At 43.3% G+C, this 22,037-nt stretch overlaps 2 protein-coding genes across 2 annotated transcripts in view; one reads left to right on the top strand and one right to left on the bottom strand.

Annotated features, from left to right (window-relative positions):
• Positions 1-2,734: 2,734 nt before the first annotated feature.
• QDPR (quinoid dihydropteridine reductase) overlaps positions 2,735-22,037 on the top strand; it is a 55,268-nt gene continuing 35,965 nt past the window's right edge. The window contains 2 exon segments of the mRNA XM_078772394.1: positions 2,735-2,857; positions 19,653-19,745. Of these exon segments, the coding sequence (XP_078628520.1) occupies positions 2,768-2,857; positions 19,653-19,745 (183 nt within the window). The 5' untranslated portion in view covers positions 2,735-2,767.
• On the bottom strand, positions 2,751-9,692 carry LOC144890729 (uncharacterized). Its single transcript, XM_078772393.1, has 2 exons — positions 7,717-9,692; positions 2,751-3,682 (listed from the first exon to the last, which is right to left on the bottom strand). Exons 1-2 carry the CDS (start codon positions 7,776-7,778, stop codon positions 3,169-3,171), a joined length of 576 nt encoding a protein of 191 aa, XP_078628519.1. The 5' UTR covers positions 7,779-9,692; the 3' UTR covers positions 2,751-3,168.

The following is a 22,037-nucleotide window of genomic DNA, read 5'->3' as shown; positions in this document are numbered from 1 at the left end:
CGGACCCGTGGTTGTCGAGAAACAGCGGTCACAGACAAACAAACAAACACACACACAGACACACAGACACACAGACACACACACACACACACACACACACACACACACAGAGATTGCTGGAATTATAGATAGATGGGATGCTTCTTCTGTTACTGCAATGCAGGTGACCTCCACGTAGCATCATCGGATGGAAAGGCCAGGACATGGAGTGTTGGTCAGCAGCGAAGAAAACTTGGTGATGGATTTGTTAGACTCTAGTTCATTTCCGAGGGAGACTTTTATGTACTGGAAATCAAATGGCACAAAGCCTGCTATTCTACCTGCAGATTAAGAAGGCAACGCCAGGCATCAGCAGTGGCACCGACCAGTGCTAAATCTGATCCATGCTCAAGCAGCCTTTCAGCACCCACAACGTGCAGTTCTCGGCCAGTAATCGACTGGTCGCTCTGCAGGTTTTGCCAAGCACATGGTAAAACTCGATGGTATTCATAGAATACTTACCCTGCGCAGTCAACTTGTTGTGAGCCAACTCTTCTGTTTTCGAACATTTTTTTCCTTTGATCCGATGTGGCTGCCAGACCACGTGAGCGATGACATCATAAATGTATATTCTCGAATATAATTGTTGCATTGATCACACTCAATACATTTCAAATTGATCAGACTAAGCGTTGTCCCTGTCGAATTGTGACGTCATAATTATGGCACCAATGACGTCATCGTTAACAGCACCTATTCCCCATATGCAGTTCTTTACAATGAGCCATGTTTCAATTTTTTCCATGCAGCGGTTTGGGAGATTTAGAGGTGCAATATTTTTCGGTTTTTCCAAGATGACGCCTGTACCACATGACCTATGACGTCATGATTATTATTAAAATATTCTACATGAGGAGGTGCTCCTGTGGTGAAAATTTCGTGCCCATCAGACCAACAGTTGCTGAGAAAAAAAATTCACAATGATTGGATAAGTGTTGTACTTGTCGAATTATGACGTCATAATGAAGGCACAGATGATATCATCATTAACATATCTTATTCCCCATGGTGAGTACTTGACAATGAGCCATGTTTCAATTTTTTCCATTGCGTGGTTTGGGAGATATGGAGGTGTCACGTTTTTCCAAGATGGCGTCATTATGAATATAAAAAAATCTACAGGCGGAGGCGGTTCTATGGTAAACTTTCGTGTCAATCGGACCGACAGTTGCTGAGAAAATGAATTTTTAAAATGCAGACACATACGGCACAAAATTTACGGCACACGTACACAACTGAATGCTTAACCATGGTTTTCGCTTCGCGAGCGCAGGGTAATGAAGGTTCACAGAGTACAGACACTGTAAAAATCTGCAGACATGATTGAGCGTGCCAGAACTGGCCCAGTCATGAATCTGACTGTCAAGAGTTAGCGACTTGAGCTGAAGGTTGTTAACATCTTGCATACTTGATAGCATTCGAGAGACAATCTGTGAGAGTAAAATCATCAATGGATCTACAGGAACCGTGGCTGGATCAGTGCATGATGAAGCTGCATGTGCAGACACCTGGGCGCAGGACTGTCTCGTGGTCATGTGTACAACATGTGCGATGATGGGACAGTTACGAGAGTTTGTACAATGAAACGAGTACTCGTGTGCCAATCACATTTCACTCTCGGAGAACGGCCTACTATAAATGGATGAAGTGTGTGTGTGTGTGAGGCATGTTTTTTGGGGAGTTCGACTGGAGCTTTCTGATGTAGATTGTGATAAACCAAAATGTTCGTTATGATCTCCTGAGTTGATTAGGCGAATTGACAACATCGAATCTGGAAGAATTCCCATGTATTAAATGCATTGCCATGTTAAGGTGTATAGATCAGCTCAATAGGTCCTTCCATGGAAGGACCTATTGAGCTGATCTATACACCTTAACATGGCACCTTAACCTTAACATGTGAGCATGACATTCTAATTACATAAAAAAACAAAAAAAACAATGATAACATTGTAGCAAAGAACATATTAATTAATAATATAAATGACAATAATGATATTAATAAAATTTGGCAATGATAATAACAAAAGTATCCCCACCCTGGCCCAAGCACATCGCATCTGTGCTTAGTGTAAGGTAAGCTCATGCTCAAGCAGTGCAGCAGGCAGGTATGCTACAAGGCTGTGAAGACCAATTAAAATTTTGTCCAATGGACAAAAATGGCCGACAAATCTACGAAAAGGTTCAATTGTTGGTTGGACCAAAGATGCATGATAATTGATCAACACATTTCCTTTCGAGGAAATCACACTTTTGTTTCATTATGCCATACATCAATGCATGTTCTAAAAAATACAACATTTGACCTTGAAATGATGTTAAAATTCAAAATTGTGGATGGTATCCACTCATATATTATTCTTCATCCTATGGATGTCTGATCTGGCATGGATGCCTGCCATTTAACGAGCAACGTCGTTCAAAGCGCAAATTGTCACAGGTTGGCTGTTCCACCATAAATACTGTACGTACTACCTTGTGGCCATGATGGAGTAGTTAGCATCTTCGCATACAATTGACTCGTTATTTTATTTATGGCGATGTATGGTGGATCTGTATCTCTATAACATGTTAAATAAGCTTCTCCTGCAAAAACAATGTATTTATTGACAGAGATGGTGGGGGCGTGACGTCCAGGTGGCTGGGCGGATGTCAGTGCGCAGCGCGTGTGGTGACTGTGGTCTGTGATTGAGTTGGTGAGACGACGCTGATTTGCAGAGTCGCAAGCATGGCTGGTGTGGTGCGCAGGGCATTGGTGTATGGTGGACGTGGCGCACTGGGTGCTACATGCGTGCGGTTTCTGCGCTCCAAAGGTTGGGTATGTCCACCTTTACGGTATCCTTGTGTTCAAAAGCTTTTAGCATCGGAAGGTAGTTCAGTTTGTGGTGAGACGTCAACAGGACTCTGAAAGCGAAGACACGGTGAGGGGAGGGAAAGGAAAATGTGTACGTGAATTATGAGTGAAAAACGGAAGAGGTGCCGGTGCGAGGTACGGTGTGGGTGTGAGGTGCCTGTGTTTGCGAGTTCGCGGGTGCGAGTTGCCGGTGATGGTGCTAGTTGCCGGTGATAGTGCTAGTTGCCGGGGATGGTGCTAGTTGCCGGTGATGGTGCTAGTTGCCGGTGATGGTGCTAGTTGCCGGTGATGGTGCGAGTTGCCGGTGATGGTGCGAGTTGCCGGTGATGGTGCGAGTTGCCGGTGATGGTGCGAGTTGCCGGTGATGGTGCGAGTTGCCGGTGATGGTGCGAGTTGCCGGTGATGGTGCGAGTTGCCGGTGATGGTGCGAGTTGCCGGTGATGGTGCGAGTTGCCGGTGATGGTGCGAGTTGCCTGTGCTGGTGCGAGGTGCTGGTGCGAGTTGTCGGTGCCGGTGCGAGTTGCCGTTGCCGGTGCGAGTTGCCGGTACGGGTGCGAGTTGCCGGTACGGGTGCGAGTTGCCGGTACGGGTGCGAGTTGCCGGTACGGGTGCGAGTTGCCGGTACGGGTGCGAATTGCCGGTACGGGTGCGAGTTGCCGGTGCTGGTGCGAGTTGCCGGTACGGGTGCGAGTTGCCGGTGCTGGTGCGAGTTGCCGGTACGGGTGCGAGTTGCCGGTACGGGTGCGAGTTGCCGGTGCTGGTGCGAGTTGCCAGTGCGAGTTGCCGGTGCTGGTGCGAGTTGCCGGTACGGGTGCGAGTTGCCGGTGCTGGTGCGAGTTGCCGGTACGGGTGCGAGTTGCTGGTGCGAGTTGCCGGTACGGGTGCGAGTTGCCGGTACGGGTGCGAGTTGCCGGTACGGGTGCGAGTTGCCGGTACGGGTGCGAGTTGCCGGTGCTGGTGCGAGTTGCCTGTGCTGGTGCGAGTTGCCTGTGCTGGTGCGAGTTGCCTGTGCTGGTGCGAGGTGCTAATTGCGAGTTGCCGTTGCTGGTGCGAGTTGTCGGTGCCGGTGCGAGTTGCCGTTGCCGGTGCGAGTTGCCGGTACGGGTGTGAGTTGCCGGTACGGGTGCGAGTTGCCGGTACGGGTGCGAGTTGCCGGTACGGGTGCGAGTTGCCGATGCTGGTGCGAGTTGCCGCTGCGTGTCCGTTGCCGGTGCGGTTGCGAGTTGCGGGTGCGAGGTGCGGGTGCGAGTTGTCGGTCGGTGCGGGTGCGTTTTGCCGGTGCGGGCGTGAGTTGCCGGTGCGGGTTGCCTGAGAGTACAAGTTGCTGGTGCGTGTCTGTTGCCGGTCCGCGTTGCCTGAGGGGGGGCGTGTTGCCCGCACGGGTGCAAGTTGCCTGTGTGGGTTTGACACAATCTGTTATTTGGTGCTACTTCCATTCTCGAAAGTACAGGAGGCTATTGTATGTAACCACTGTGTCCAGTGAATGTCCGTGTGCAAATCTACTTTCAATATATAGTTCAGTGGTTATTAAACTTTTTGCCCTCCTGCCCCCTAACGAGCCTATCTCTGACCCAACTCCCCACCACCCTGATGTTTAAATGTACTGAATAGTATTACAGTTCATTAAATGCGAGCCTGGTGTTGGCTTAACGGTTAGGGTGCTGGCTTGGGATCCTGATCCGAGGATCCTGAGTTCGAATCCCAGTCAATCATTGAATTAACGCCAGGGGGGTTGACAGCCTGGCATCCTTCCGAGGTTGGCAAAATTGAGTACCAGCTTGCTTCGATGAATGAGCCATTCGGGTATTCTGCGTCGGAGTGGCGACCCGTCCAGGACTGTGCCCAATAGCCAAGGAAACTGCTTCGGCAGCCCTATGCATCATCACGGTGCAAAAGGAATGGTGATCATCATCATCATTAAATGTGATGTCTTTCATTTTTATATTGAATCTGATATCTTCCACTCACAATTTTATTTAATAATCCATATACAACCACCTGTTATGCAAAATGACGCAGAAGATGTTAATGGTGAGGTAGTACAAGCAGGTACTCATTAATTAAATGTATTTTTTATACATACTGGCTCTTTTTACCTACATTTCATATGACAATAAAAACTAGAATGGTCACAGACAGACATTTGTGAAAACGACGTCCTTCCACCTTCGTCCTTCCACCTTTGGTGAGTGGAGATAACGAAACAGACATACCTGTATTACATCTACAGACTAACCCTAACCCACATATAGACAGCTGTGCATCACAATGCTATGAACATTAGGCTGTATCACAAGCATGTACTTTCGAAATTCAACATAATCATCCCAAGATATTCATGTTAAAGAACCTAAGCTCACCTTTAACATGAAAGAACCAGCTAAGACGTGTTTTATATGTGGGTAAACGAGTAGGTGATTTGTGGTATAGACACACACACACACACACACACACACACACACACACACACACACACACACACACACACACACACACACACACACACACACACACACACACACACACATGATGTTACGGTACAATGGACCACCTATTACTAAACAAGGCCATACTCGAAAATTCCAATACAATAAGAATCAAATTGTCTACATCATGGATAGACCTTTGCGGTCATGGATAGAAAAAAGCTTTTGACAGTGTCCCACATTCATGGATGACAAATTGCATGCAAATGTACAAGATAAATCCCCAAATAATCAAACTGATTGAGAAAGCCATGGATCTATACAATACCACACTAATCCTGCAGCAATCAGACGGAAAGATTGAAATAGCAGGCGTGAAGATATGACGGGGGATCTTCCAAGTAGACAGCCTTTCTCCTCTCCTGTTTTGCCTGGCCCTGGATCCACTAAGTAACCTCATTAATGAGCAAAGACAGAGATACACCCGAACATCCAATAAAATAATGTCCAAAGAAACAAGAAAGGTGACACATCTACTGTATATAGGCGGCTGGCCAGCAAGCCTAAAAAACACTTAGCATGGCATTTTTTGTTAGAAGCTGGCAACCACGCCAATTATCTTCAGAATACATTGCTGAACTAGAACGCCACTCAGTAGAGCGCATACTCCCGCCGTGGGTTTAGTTGGAATAATACATTTTGTTTAACATCCCCTCTCCCCAAAACAATAAATGAAAAAGAAAGTAAGCCCTAACTGTCAAAGAATTAATTTTTATATATCTCGGAATTAGAGGAGAAAAACATCATTTAAGAATAAGAATAAAAGCTTCAATGCAGTAAAACAGAAAAAATCTTTCCCAAAAAAAATTCCCCCAAAAATTCCTGGATCCGGAATAATATCCTGAGTGTCACCAAAAACTAATCGATTCTTCCTTATCCCAAGGGCAATCATCCCACCAATTTTCATCCAAATCCGTTCAGAACTTTTCCAGATATCTTGTTCACAAACACGAACACACGAACACACGAACATACGAAACACACACACACACACACACACACACACACACACACACACACACACACACACACACACACACACACACATATACACACACACACGGACGGACACGATCGAATGCGTTACTCCCTGGCGGGAGTAATAAACCTGAAAATCGCAGAGCCAGAACCAGAATTATTTATTTGGTCTGGGAAGCCCATGCGAGATTTCTTCTTCTTCAGCCTCTCACAACCCTGGGTGAATATGCGAGCTTTTTTAAAAAGTTGGAATTTTGCCAAATCTGTTTCATTCGTTTGTTAGTATACCTCAGCCATTGACAAATCTGGAAATAAGTCTTTATAAGTTCATCAAATACTGACACCGCGAATGACATTCGCTGAGCTAAATGTTGATATCTCTTCTGAGGTAAAAACAAAACAAACAAAAAAAACAGTTTTAAAGCATTATACGTATCAAACGATATATTTTATGAAACGGGGAAACCGAATACACACTTTGGTGGTTTTAAAATGACAGAATATGTCTTTATTAGAAAAAAAAAAATGAACATTGAAGACGACGCTGCTAAAAAAATACACCGCTCTAACGCATAACCACGAGTTTAAACTACATTTACAACAAATATGAAAACTATTTTCATATCACAATGTTAAATATAGAATATATAGAAGATAATGTTAAAAAAAATGAGCCCTATCTTCCAATGGTAAAAAAATCCTTCAAAAAATTCCTGGATCGGGAATAATATTCTGAGCTTCACCAAAAACTAATCAATTCTTCCTTATCCCAAGGGCAATCATCCCTTGATTGGGATGGGCAAGCCTGGTGTTGGCTTAGCGGTTAGGGTGCCGGCTTGGGATCCTAGGATCCTGGGTTGGAATCCCGGTCGATCGCTGAATTAACGCCAGGGGGGTTGACTCAGCCTGTCATCCTTCCGAGGTCGGCAAATTGAGTACCAGCTTGCTGGGATGAATGATCCCGGTCTGTACCCCGGCTTAGAATAGGTACACCGTATCCCTGCGCATCGTTAGAGGCAATTAAGGGTTGGCGTCAGGAAGGGCATCCGGCCATAAAAAAACATTGCCTCAAACAGGGAACCATGACTGTCATGGGGCCCGCAAGGCTAACCCCCGCTCTAGCGGGGAAAATGGCTTTAAAACGATCATTCATTCATTCATTCATTCATTCAATCATTCATTCAATCATTCATTCAATCATCCCACCAACTTTCATCCAAATCCGTTCAGAACTTTTCCAGATATCTTGTTCACACACACACACACACACACACACACACACACACACACACACACACACACACACACACACACACACACACACACACACACACACACACACACACACACATGCATTACTCCCTGGTGGGAGTAATAACATAGGGGTGGATGCCACGCTCAAATTTGCATATTTCAGACATAATGGTCAGTTTTGACCATATATGGTCAAAATGACTTTTTGACTTTAATACGCTGGGCTAACTGCAAGTGTTATGCATCGAGACAGGTGTGCACTCCAGCATGTGGCTGTAATGCAGAGAACTGTTTCAATCCGTCCGATCAAACCATGGACTAAATAACCATAAACATTCATGGACTGTGACATAGAAATACAATTTTGAGACGTGTGTTTCTATGCGAACAGATTCGTCTATAAGAACTATGCTATTCATGAACAAAGTTCGCTAGTAGAAGTTGCATCCACTGCATCAATCAATATTTCATTTATATGGATATATGAATACATGTGAATATAGTATATCAATATAAATGAAAAACTCTAAAAGGACTAAATGGAAGTATTTTCATTGTATTGTTGGTTGATTCACAATATCAATTGTGAAACCGATATTGTACCCACATTGATCGAGCATTACGCTTTGCGATTTGGGATATCAAATCCATTTTGGGGTCAATTTCATTGCCAGTTAAGAATAATTTAATTAGAAATAGTAGAATATGTATGTTTTCAAACAGTTTGGATGATCAAGTTTAATAAATCATTAAAGTGTGGCAAAACGGTGTCTTTATTTTTTCGTTCCAGGCCTGTTTTTACAATTTAGAGAAAAACGTGTTTTTGTGTTGAGAATCTCTTAGTAATTCAATATAATTTCAAGGATTTATAAGGCTACCAAACTTTTATGAACGACTCTACATCCTTGAATGATAGTTTTGGAAAGCCCTTGTCTTATAGATGAAAATAAAGCAGTATTTGAAAAATGGTAATTTGGGTCACCAGTGGTCAGTTTTGACCAGTATGTCCGAAAAAATGCGATTTTGAGCTTGGCATCCACCCCGATGTTGTAGACTGTAGAGCAAGGTTTGTGAACACATGCAGCATGGATGCCAGCTTCTAGCAAAAAATACCTACGACACTTTTTTAAAGCACTTTTTTGCCGGTTGGCCGGCCACCTAATATGGATGATTTAAAACTCTTTGCACAAAACGACAAAAAATTGTCAGAACCACTGAAATTGGTGAAACAGCCGATGACATCCCAATGGAATTTGGCCTTGATAAGTGTGCCAAATGCACATTTGTGCAAGATAGACCAACAAAAACATAAAAATCGACTGAAATACACCAATACAGGAGATGGACAATGAAGCATCTTACAAATACCTTGGAGTAGAAGAGGGCCACCAAATTTGTCATCTAGAGATGCACAAAACAATTACCAAAGAATACCTGTGTAGAACGAGGCTGATCCTGAAAACATATCTCACCCCAACAAAATCAAAGCCATAAACCAACTAGCAGTACCAGTGTTCCAGTTCAGCTGTGGAATAGGAAACTGGCCGCAAGCGGATATCAAAAAAGACTAGATATCAAAACAAGGAAACTCCCCACTATACACAAAATGTTCTACAAAAATCAGTGCATCCCAAGAATGTACCTGCCGAAGAAAGAAGGAGGTGGCGCATGATGGAACTCGATCAAGTGCACAGAGCGACGACTGTGGGATTAGCAGATTACATGAAAAGCTCAACAGACTACAAACAACAACATGCATTTTAAGGCCATTTGCCCTGCTAGAGCGGGGGTTAGCCTTGCGGTCCCCATGACAATCTTCTCCATTTTGCCATATTTTCTGCATCTCCCCTTGTTAACCCCCTTGCCCGCATTTCTTCTTCCACCATCTTTAGCCAAGTCTTTCTCAGTCTTCCCCGTCCTCTACTTCCTCAAAAGCTCAACAGACTACTGAATACAATTTGTGTACAAGCATGAACACAGCAAACCACAAAAGGTATCTCTCACTCACCTTGCAAAAAACTTCCTAAATCTGGTGCGATTAGAAGATGTCAGTCACGTACCAAACCGAAAATAGCCCCAACGATTGCAAAAAAGACAAAAGAAAAATACAAGATGAAATACCAGCAGATATATAGTGACAACTGGGAGAAAGACAAAAGAGCAGGGGAAAAAAAAAAAGAAGAGTTGGACAGATTGGGAATAGACAAAGAAGGATCACTGGAATTGCTAAGAAGAGGTCCGCTCAACTGGGATGGAGAACGAATCATAATAGCCCAAGACTAAGGACACAACACCAATGGCTTTAAAAAGATGGCGGGACTGAGTCAATCAGACAGGTGTAGGTTCTGCAAGGTAGAAACAGAAAGCACGAGTCACCTCCTATCGGGATGTAAACATCTCATGTCAGAGCAGCTGTACATCCAAAGGCACAGCAAGGTATGTCGAGTAATCCACTGGCACATCTGCAAAAAATTCAATATCCCAGTTCCAGAAAACTCATGGAAACATGAACCAAAAACAATCATTGAAACAACAACAAACAACAACATGCATTTTGAGGCCATTTTCCCTGCTAGAGTGGGGGTTAGCCTTGCGGTCCCCATGACAATCTTCTCCATTTTGCCCTATTTTCTGCATCTCCTTGTTAACCCCCTTGCCCGCATTTCTTCTTCCACCATCTTCAGCCAAGTCTTTCTCGGTCTTCCCCGTCCTCTACTTCCTTCTACATTCATTTCCATCACTCTTCTCAACCAGTCACGTTCATCCTTCCTCAACACATGACCAAACCATCTCAACCTGTTCCTCTTCACAGCATCAATCACAGGCTCTATTCCCATCATCTTTCGCAATTCATCATTTGTCTTCCTCTCTCTCAACGATACTCCGCACATCCACCGAACCATTCACATTTCCACCCTTTCCAGCCTTCGTTGCTGCTCCACATTCATGACCCATGTCTCGCTCCCATAAATCATAACACTTCTCACACATGCAGCATACACCTTTCCCTTCAGCTTCAATGACACTCCCCTCCTCATCAGCACGCCACTCAGTTCCCAAAACTTCTTCCATGCACATCTCACTCGAGCAACCGTTGCCGAGTCTTATCCACCTTCTCCATTCAGCATGTCTCCGAGGTAGCAAAATGTTTTCACACCTTCCAGCTTCATGCCGTCTCCAAGATCCAACTCAACATTTCCTCCATCTGCAGCTCCCTCTGTGCACACCTTACATTTGAATGTAGCTGCCACACTGGTTAATGACCCTCTCAGACCACTACATTTTTGATGAACCCACTCAGCGCACATTGTACATTGAATGGAGGTCACTCCGACACCCTTCCTGCACACAGCACATGGCCACTTCCCAGTTCTTTCCACCTCACCACATGCTTTACCACTTGCCATCACCTTCGTCTTTCCTATATTCACCTTCAGATCTTTTGTCTCCATACATTCCTTCCACTTGTTCATCTTTTCCTTCAGTCCATCCATACTTTCCGCAATCAACACTAGATCATCTGCATACAACAACTCCCACGGTAAACCCTCCTTTACGTTCTGAGCCAGCACCTCCATCACAGCTACAAATAGTAGTGGACTTAGTACCGACCCCTGATGCACTCCCACCTTCACCTCAAACTCACCACTGTTCCCGTCCTTTGTCCTTACAGCTGTGCGCACTCTTTTGTACATTGCCATCACTACTCTGATCAACCATTCCTCCACTTCTAACTTCCTCAATGCCCATGTCAATACTTCGCGTGGAACCCTATCGAATGCTTTCTCCAGATCAACAAACCCAAGAAACAACTTCTTCCTCTTCTCCATGTACTTCTCCTGCAACTGCCTCACAATAAAGAGCGCGTCTGTCGTTCCTCTTCCTGGCATAAATCCAAACTGCATTTCGTCGATCTTCACCTTCTTCCTTATCCTCCTCTCCAACACCCTTTCTAATACCTCCATCCATGCTCCAATAACTTTATCGCTCGGTACGAGCCACACTCCAGAGTACACCTTTCCCCTTGTATAGAGGGACGAGGGTACTCGGTTCCCAATCCACTGGAATGCGGCCTTCTTTCACCAGATTACAGATCTCTGTCATTCTCTTCACACCCCAACTTCCTGCTGCCTTCAACATATCTCCCACAACTCCCGTCGGCCCTCCCGCTTTTCTACTCTTCATTGCTTTTATCGTTTCCTCAACTTCCTTCTCAGTTATCTTCTCTGCCGGTCCTAAAACTGGGTTACTCTCTATGTTGCCATCCCATTCATTCTCTGTATTCAACAGCATTTCCATATATCTTTTCCATCTTCCTTTAATTCCATCTAGGTCCACAACGATTTGTCCCACTTCATCCTTCAAGCAACTCACCCCCATCACATCACACCTCTCTTTCGCTATCTGCTTTGCAATCCTGAATACCGCTCTCTGACCCTCTTCCGAATCCAAGCGTTCTCCGAACATTTTCCTACATGTCTCCTGCGCCTTTGCTACCTCTTTCTTTGCAGCCTTCTCGGCTGCTTTATAACTTTCATGCTCTGCTTTTTCTGCTCCCGTACCCTTCGCCTTCTGCCACTCCTTGAACTTCTTCCTCTTCTCGTCTATCCTCTTTCCAACTTCATCATCCCACCACCATGTTTCCGAGTGCCTCCGTGGTCCTTTTGTCCATCCACATACCTCACCAACAGCTCCCAACAGACTATCTTTCATTGACATCCAACCACGTTCAAGCTCAACCACATCATCCTCCACCCTACTCAGCCTCTCTTTTAATGCCTCCCTTACTGTCACCTCTTTCAACCTCCACACCTTCATCCTAGGTTGGGACTTCACCCGCCGAGCTCTCTTCGCACCTTTCACCCTTATGTCGCAGACAACCAAGTGGTGCTGTGAAACAGCCTCCTCCCCTGGGATCACCTTTGTGTCCCGGAGGTGCCCCCTATCTCGCCTACGCACCATCAGGTCGTCAACGGTTGTCGTCGACCCCTGACGTGTATGTAACAAGCTTATTATCCCCTTTCTGGAACTGAGTATTACAAATCAACAAATCAGCTCCATCAGCAAACTCCAAAATCCTTTCACCTTCTCCATTTCTCACACCATATCCGTAACCCCCATGAACTCCCTCAAAACCGTCCATACTCCTTCCTACATGTCCATTTAGGTCTCCTCCTACCACAACAACTTTCTCATCTTTCACGTTTTCCATCAGCTTCTCTATCGCACACCAGAACTTGTCCTTCTCTTCATCGCTACGACCAACCTGCGGAGCATATCCCGAGATGACGTTCACCAAGAGCTTTCCAATCATCATTTTCACCATCATCAACCTATCACTCACTCTAGTCACACTCACCACACTGTCTACAAACTCCTCAGAAAACAGGACACCAACACCATTCACGCCCTCTGGGCACCCTTGCTACACAAACTTGCATTTCTGTCCCTGCCTACCCTTCACCATTCTCACACCACTTCCCTTCCATCTCGTCTCTTGCACACAACATATGTCCACTCTTCTTCTGACCAATACTTCCACCACTTCTCCTGATCTCCCTGTCATTTTCCCTACATTCCATGTCCCAAACCGCAGAAACCGATCTCCACTTTGGGCTGTACCCTGCCCATATGTAGTTGTAATTGTCATGGTTCTCTTTTTGAGGCAATGTTTTTATTGCCGGATGCCCTTCCTGACGCCAACCCTCTTAGTCGCCTCTTACGACACGCAGGGATACGGTGTACCTATTCTAACCAGGGTACACACCGGGTACAATTGACTCGATCTCGATTGTAAAAACAATCGTTGAAAATGAGAACATAATGCTCACATATGACTCGATGATCCTATCCAGCATGAACATAGAAAACGAAGCACTGTGACAGGAAATAGTACTCACGAACAAAAAGGTAAAGACAGCAATGCTGATTGAGATATCAGTACCCATCGATTTTGGCCTAAATAATGCAGAAATCAATAAAATGACCAAATATGAAGAACTCAAAAATGAAGTGAAAAGATCCTGGAAGCTGAAAAGCACCGAAATTGTACCAGTGATTATTTGAGCAATGGGAATGCTAAAGAAGAACCTTAGGCTGCTGGGCCATAGAAGTTCACGGTTCACGTTTCACGTTTCACGGTTCACGTTCACGTGAACAATCGGACCCTGGGCCATAGGATTTCATGCTTGGCTGTTCACCTGTTCACACGTAGGCCTACAAAATGTACTTGTAAATGAGATCAATTAATACAGACTGAAATGTCAACTAATATTGTATTTTGTAGTGCAGTCAGAACAAAATTAAATATCAATCTTTACATGTTCTATGGCCCCCAGGGAAGAATGATCACTAGCAACAGGAACACATTATTCCAAAATGTCATTGCAAATGACATCAATTAAAACACAATGAAAAGACAAGTAGTACAGGTTTTTGTGTTGCTAATAGCGAATTTGGATTATAAATCTTTACACGTTTCCAACTTCTCACTCTGTCTCTGTCTTTATCACTGTCTCATTCACTCTGTATGTCTGTGTCTCTCTCTCTCTCTCTCTCTCTCTCTCTCTCTCTCTCTCTGACACACACTGACACACACTGACACACACTGACACACACTGACACACACTGACACACACTGACACACACTGACACACACACATTGACACACACACACAATTAAACAACCACACACACACACACTGACACACACATACACACACACATTGACACACACACACACAATTAAACAAACACACACGCGCACACACCCGAAAACAATAAACCTTAACCTGTCGGTGAATTCAGACGGCCATTCAAGTTCTCCCAAACTTGTGCCTTCTGGTCCTTGTCTTTGTAATCCGCCACACGCGGATTTTGCCCGGATGTCAGTCTAAAAATAATCAGGTCGACCGAGATCTCCGTGTTCACGCATAGAAAAAGTGTGCATGTTCATTCCGCCTTTCACGCGTGAAACGTGAAACGTGAAACATGAAAGGCGTTCTATGGCCCAGAGCAAGTCATACTACGTTTGTCCACTTTTCTTTACACGCGTGAACCGTGAAACGTGAAACGTGAAACGTGAACCGTGAACTTCTATGGCCCAGCAGCCTTATGGAGATCTTTAAAAAAACATCCCTGGGAACATAACCACAAACGAACTACAGTTGGAGGCTGTACGGACCTCAGTGACGATCCTGAAAAGAGCCCTTGGAACAAAACCCTGAGAACAACAAAACTTCACAACTTTGCCCATGGATCGCAATCCTTCACTGAAGCAGGGGTGGATACTTCATGTCCTGGGAGGACTTTGTTACACCTTCCAAAACCCTCTGTTTATATTTATTTATTTATTTATTACTACATGCACATACATAATTTTGGATGGATGATAAAGTAATTTTGGATTATTAACCCTTGGATGCAGTGATTGGGCCTCAGAGGCCCACAAGGTTTTTTTTGTTGTTGTTGCAAAAACGATGTTGTACAATTTTTTTTTTTTCTTTTCTTTTTTTGGAATGAGCCTCAATTTCACCGACTTTCATGTTGTTACACAAAATTCAGTGACATAAAAAAAAAATGCATTCAGGCTCGTGGGAAAATCTTCATTCTTCACTTACAACCCGAAAATCCGACACGAATGCTGGCCTGGGGCCTTCGAGGCCCCGCATAAATGTTGTTGTACTACTATGTTATGTCATTAGTTTCTTGATATGAGCCTCATTATACACAACAGGCATTTTAAGGCCATTTTCCCTGCGATCTTCATGACAATCTTCTCCATTTTGCCCTATTTTCTGCATCTCCCCTTGTTAACCCCCTTACCCGCATTTCTTCTTCCACCACCTTTCGCCAAGTCTTTCTCGGTCTTCCCCGTCCTCTACTTCCTTCTACATTAATTTCCATCACTCTTCTCAACCAGTCACTTTCATCCTTCCTCAACACATGACCAAATCATCTCAACCTGTTTCTCTTCACAGCATCCATCACAGGTTCTATTCCCATCATCTTTCACAATTCATGATTTGTCTTCCTCTCTCTCAACGATACTCCACACATGCACCGAACCATTCACATTTCCACCCTTTCCAGCCTTCGTTGCTGCTCCACATTCATGACCCATGTCTCGCTCCCATAAATCATAACACTTCTCACACATGCAGCATACACCTTTCCCCTTCAGCTTCAACGACACTCCCCTCCTTGTCAGCATGCCACTCAGTTCCCAAAACTTATTCGATGCACATCTCACTCTTGCGACCTTTGCCGAGTCTGATCCACCTTCTCGATTCAGCATGTCTCCTAGGTAACAAAATGTTTTCACACCTTCCAGCTTCACGCCGTCTCCAAGATCCAACTCAACATTTCCTCCATCTGCAGCTCCCTCTGTGCACACCTTACAGTTGAATGTAGCTGCCACACTGGTTAATGACCCTCTCAGACCACTACATTTTTAATGAACCCACTCAGCGCACATTGTACATTGAATGGAGTTCACTCCGACACCCTTCCTGGCCACAGCACACGGCCACTTCCCTGTTCTTTCCACTTCACCACATTCTTTACCACTTGCCATCACCTTCGTCTTTCCGATATTCACCTTCAGACCTTTTGGCTCCATACATTCCTTCCACTTGCTCATCTTCTCCTTCAGTCCATCCATACTTTCTGCAATAACTTGGTTCTTGGTTCCACAATAACCAAATTATATGCTCCTATAACTTTGTTACAAATAATTCAGTGACAAAAATATGAAAATTTCATTCAGGTTTGTAGGAAAATCTTCATTCTTCACTCGTAACATGAATGCAGGCCAGGGGCTAAGAGACCAGGTGTTACGTGCTCCTCCCCAAACCCCGGTCACGGTGTACCTCCGAGCCCCGAGAGGAGTCGCGGCAGAAAGATGTGTTATTCTGTGTGTCACAGATCAATGGTGAAATCACACCAATTGTTACCAACAAACAAGTATTGTATTAAGGTCACACAAGAATAACAGCAATAACAATATTAATCAATTGTACAACCAATATATCATTCCTATGATGGTACCATCAGTTTCGTACAATATAACTCACTGTGCTCCAAGTGAGCGAAAAGAACATTCCCAATGTCTCTGTCCCGGCTTCAAGCCAAAGTCGAATCATGCTCCAGTGATCGTCAGAACGATGTTGTATCGAGACCAGAATCCCGTTCGGTTGACAGTCACACTGCCAAAGATGGGCAAAGGTACCCTCAAGCGGCGACTGGGAAATCACACCTTCGGGTATGGATGTTCAACGGCTCCCCACACGGCGAACCGCAAATTCCCACTCGAAATCCATGTTACACATGCAAACCAGTCTAACGGCTGGATGCGTTGAAATGGTTGGAGCGAGGTGAAAAACCTGGAGCGATGCGAAATCGGGTGCGAGGCAAAATGGCCAACTGGCCCGTATTCGAGACGTAACGGCACTCCAATGATTCTCTTCGGAATCGACCGCAAAACCTGACACGCAGGTTTATCTGTTACAGCGATAACAACTCTGTCACAGGAATCCCTTTCCCAGGAAACCCCAAAGTTCACTCGTGACCCCCGTTCGCCAGAGTATGCTCAACACCTCGAAGCAGCTCGGCTTCTTCTCCACCTTACTCGCTCCGCCTCCTTTTCCTCTTCTTCTTCCTCTTCTTCTTCGTCCGGTTCCCGATCCGGTTTCCGGTTTCTTTTTAAAACGTTAATTTTTTTTTACCTTTTGAAAACAGTTATCTCCAATTCACTTAAACGATAACAATAGTACATGCAACCAAAAATGTTTACAGTGGATGAGAACCACAACAATGGAAGTGACAAATCCGTAACAGCAGGCATAAATGTTGTCGTACTACTATGTTGTATCATTATTTTCTTGATATGAGCCTCATTATATGCTCCGATAACCTGGTTACAAATAATTCAGTGACAAAATTATGAAAATTTTAATTCAGGTTCGTGGGAAAAGCTTCATTCTTCATTCATAACACTAATGCAGGCCTGGGGCATTAGAGGCAGCTCATAAGTTTTCTTGTGTTATATCCATGTCATAATTTTTTTGCTTTGCATGAGCCTTCTTGTATGCTCCTATAACTTGGATATAAATAATTCGATGGAATAAATATATACATATTTCATTCAGATTCGAGATAAAACCTTCATTCATAACACATTACCCATAACACATAACACATTACCCATAACACATTACCCATAACACATTACCCATAACACATTACCCATAACACATTACCCATAACACATTACCCATAACACATTACCCATAACACATTACCCATAACACATTACCCATAACACATTACCCATAACACATTACCCATAACACATTACCCATAACACATTACCCATAACACATTACCCATAACACATTACCCATAACACATTACCCGTAACACATTACCCATAACACATTACCCATAACACATTACCCATAACACATTACCCATAACACATTACCCATAACACATTACCCATAACACATTACCCATAACACATTACCCATAACACATTACCCATAACACATTACCCATAACACATTACCCATAACACATTACCCATAACACATTACCCATAACACATTACCCATAACACATTACCCATAACACATTACCCATAACACATTACCCATAACACATAACACATTACACATAACCCATTACACATTACACTTGTTACACATCACACTTATTACACATTACACTTATTACACATTACACATAATCATAATAAGTAAATAAAATGCTTAGCCTCCCAGGGGCCGCCCAGGACTGCATTGGTGTAGGATTTTTGACAATGTTGTGGACATATACATTCTAAATAAAAGGATCAGTGAATCATATTTTTTTTGAGCAAATACTCCTCCGTGAGCCTCAACTTTTTGGAGAAAAAAAAAGTTGAAAACCCTCTCAATCTTTTTTTTCTTGCAAAAAAAAATAATCATTCATGACTTGTATGGGATTCTTCCAAATAATAGGATCAATGATTCACATTTTCTGAGCATATACACATCCATGAACATCGACTTGGATTGAAAAAGGAAAAGAAAGAAAAAAAATCTATATTAAAAAAAAAACTGTGTACGAATGCATTTGTGGGGCCTCCGAGGCCGAATGGCTGCATTGGCGTAGGATTTTTGACAGTTGTGGTCATATACATTCGAAATAAAAGTATTAGTGAATCATATCTTTTGAGCAAATACTCCTCCATGAGCCTCAACCTTTTAGAGAAAAAAAAAGTTTAAAAACCAAAAGCAAATTTTTTTTGCCAAAAAAAAATAAGATTCATTACTTGTATGGGATTCTTCCAAATAATAGGATCAATGATTCACATTTTTTGTGCAAATACACGCCCATGAGCATCGACTTGGATTGAAAAAGGATATGAAAGAAAAAAAAATCTATAAAGAATAAAAATAACATTACACGAATACATCCGTTGGGCCTCCGAGGCCCAATGGCTGCGTTTATGTAGTGTTTTTGACGTCTGCATCTAACAACATAAGGGTTAATATATACTAAGGGTTAATAATATGTAATGTAATGTAACTAAGGGTTAATATATACACATTTATTAATATATGCACATACAGATCGTTCAAACCGATTGTAATCAATGTAACGTAGCAAAAGTATAATTAGCAATGCTACGACTTGTTATTATTTTTGAAATCTCAAAGCTTATGTTTGCATATCTCGCTTTCAAAAGTACACTTCCAAATTGTTTATTTTAGGATGGTGTGATAAACATCTGTTAACGTACAAAGAAAACATTGTGTTAAGATATACAAATGTAATTTGTTAGTGATTAAGTGTAATCTGCCACAGATGTTCAATTGTAGATGATTGCTTTGATTTGGAAAATGCAAAGATGTTCATTTAGAGGAGGTATGTATGCACACCAGTACCCATAATAAGACTGGTACAGGTAGTGCAAAACACTGTTACCTTTGGAATGAAAACATCCCTTAGGGGGAGTTCTTGTTATGCATTCCGTTTGTATCTGTTGTGTCGCACAGTGGGTTCTTAGCGTTGACCTGGAGGCGAGCGACGTGGCCGATGCTTCCATCGTGATCAAGAGCAACGATTCATTCACTGCTCAGGCTGATGAGGTATGTTGCTGGCACCACATGTACTATAGCCATACATGGTTCTTTCAGTGTTGCATCTCCTTGCTTCAATATTACCCTGACTGCAATACATTGCTGTGCCCTGGAGATAGTTCACCTACGCTTCGCGAAGGGCACCGTGGAATCTTCAATGCCCACCAACTAATGCTGACAGACGGGATGCCCAGTTTAACATCTATCCGAGGGATTGAACACTCATTGATCCCACGCCATGCCTGTGATTTGTATATCTTCCAAAAAACCAGGAAGACATTTTAGAGGTCAAGTAAAATTCGGTCAGCTCAATCAGCCATTTCCAAAAAATCAAAGCAATTTTTTTTGTAATTAAAAATTTTAAAAATATATATTTCCATGAAAATGGCCAAATGTTTTGTGTGCCAGGATACCACATAATGATATAGACTTTATTTAATTAACCACGGCATTATGCCAAAGTGGATGGGGACACACTACAGTCATCGAGTGGTCATGTAGAGAATCAAATTAAATAAAAATTAACTGTGAACAAATTGAATTAAGTGCCAGGGTAGGGAGGAACAGTGGTGTCCGGCATCATTCCTCATGCACCATTATAGGGGAAAATGGTTCATGTTTGTGTACGTGTTTGTGAGAATAATTGGGAGATATTGTGGCCATCTGATTCTTCTTCTTTCAAATCTATCACATGACTGTTAGTTTGCATAATTACTAGGGAGCATAGCCAATGCAGTGTCTCCTGTCGGTTGCGGAAGGAATTTGGAATTTGTTCATGATGCCGGTGATAATTTGCCAACTCTTTGTCAAAATACACCGTGGGTTCATTAACCTCCATCAACTAATGCTAGCAGATTAGACGCTCGGTTTAACGTCCATCTGAGGGATGGAGCACTTTGTGATGCAACGCCCTGTCTGTGAAGCAACAGTTGGATAGTTTGCAGTCGGATCTGGAATCAAAATGAATAGACAGCACATTAGCTCAAAGCTAATTGTGCTCAAAGCACATTAGTAAGTGCACTACCTTTGCACCGTCCTGTCGGGCCCCATGATGCATGCAATCTGGAAATCGTCTGGGCTCTCCCGTTCATATATTCTTTTTCAATAACTGTTTAAACTTTGTGTACTCGGCCGTTGTATTTAAACTGTTGGTGATTGAGGTGGAGTGTTGACCTGTTGGCTATTTGCTTTGTTTCAAAGAGGGCAGAAATTGTGGACATGGCTGTCTGTTGATTTTGAAAATGTTTTCCTTGTGCGTTTCTGGTATTTGTTTTCCTGACAAAGTCCATGTTTGAACATGTGTTGCTTCCAAAAAACCTGTGGGGTCATCAGACTTCAATGGTTGCTTTCAGCACAAATCGGGTTTAGTATTAATGGAGTGGATTAGCCAAACTGTTTTACCTTCATTTCCATGCTTTTTGGGAAAAAGGATCAGGGGGATATTGTAATCTGCTCCTTTTGTCTGTCCGTTGCTCCATCTCCTCCAAAACGGTTGGGCCGAAATTCACCAAGCATGGTAGTTGTGATCACCACCATGGCGAGACGGTGCGACAGCAGTATCATGTTTGATCCTGCCCCAATGCCCCATGATGTGGGGTCAAAAGGTCAAATATCAGAAAATGCAATTACAGGCACCTTTTAAAACTTTTTTTTAACAGATCATGCCCCATAGGGTGGGGACATCGGGTCACAGGGGTCAAAACGGGAAACTAAATTTTTTAAATTAAAAATTTGATATTGGGTCATTCCTGATGGAACCTTTTGCCATCTTTAAACTTTAGATTGGAAGTGTGGGTATTTGCGATGGCACTTCATCGACTTAGCTCTAGTTTTTAATCTCATTAACTTTGCAACATTAATTAAACTGTGGTACGTTACCTTTATGACAAGCTGATGTTGCAGTCATACTTAGTATGTCAAAGTTGAGCAAAATACTTCCAGGGATTTAAGCAATGGTGGGCAACCTAGGTTAATCGGCGTACCTCACGTCCGACCCTCAAATGACTAAAAGGACTGCAAGACCCCCTTTACCACGATTACAAGCCAAAGTGATGCATTTTAATTCAAATATACATCCGTATTACATTATATAAACACTAATAATGTAATTTGCCAATTGAACGTGTCAATAGAAAGGACAAAGCATTTCAAGTAAGTCATAAGTGTAGGGCGAGCTTGATGTGAATGCTGAGTGCATTTTCCACCAACCTTTTGAAGTTGGGAGTAAGGCAGGTGCAGTTACTAAGCAGTGAGGTGTACACCTATCGGTCTGTTGCATATATCGATTTTGATGTCTCCCAT

Source organism: Myxine glutinosa, chromosome 2 (genome assembly GCF_964187855.1).
Source record: "Myxine glutinosa chromosome 2, kmMyxGlut1.1, whole genome shotgun sequence".
NCBI lineage: Eukaryota > Metazoa > Chordata > Myxini > Myxiniformes > Myxinidae > Myxine > Myxine glutinosa.
This window is presented reverse-complemented; position numbering and strand designations above follow the sequence as displayed.

Coding starts and splice junctions, on each gene's coding strand:
- LOC144890729 (XM_078772393.1), bottom strand. CDS start 7,778: ATGTCTGAAATATGCAAATTTGAGCGTGGCATCCACCCCTATGTTATT. Junction 3,683..7,716: donor GTTATTACTCCCACCAGGGA/GTAATGCATGTG, acceptor AACTCGCACCAG/CACCGGCAACTCGCACTGGC.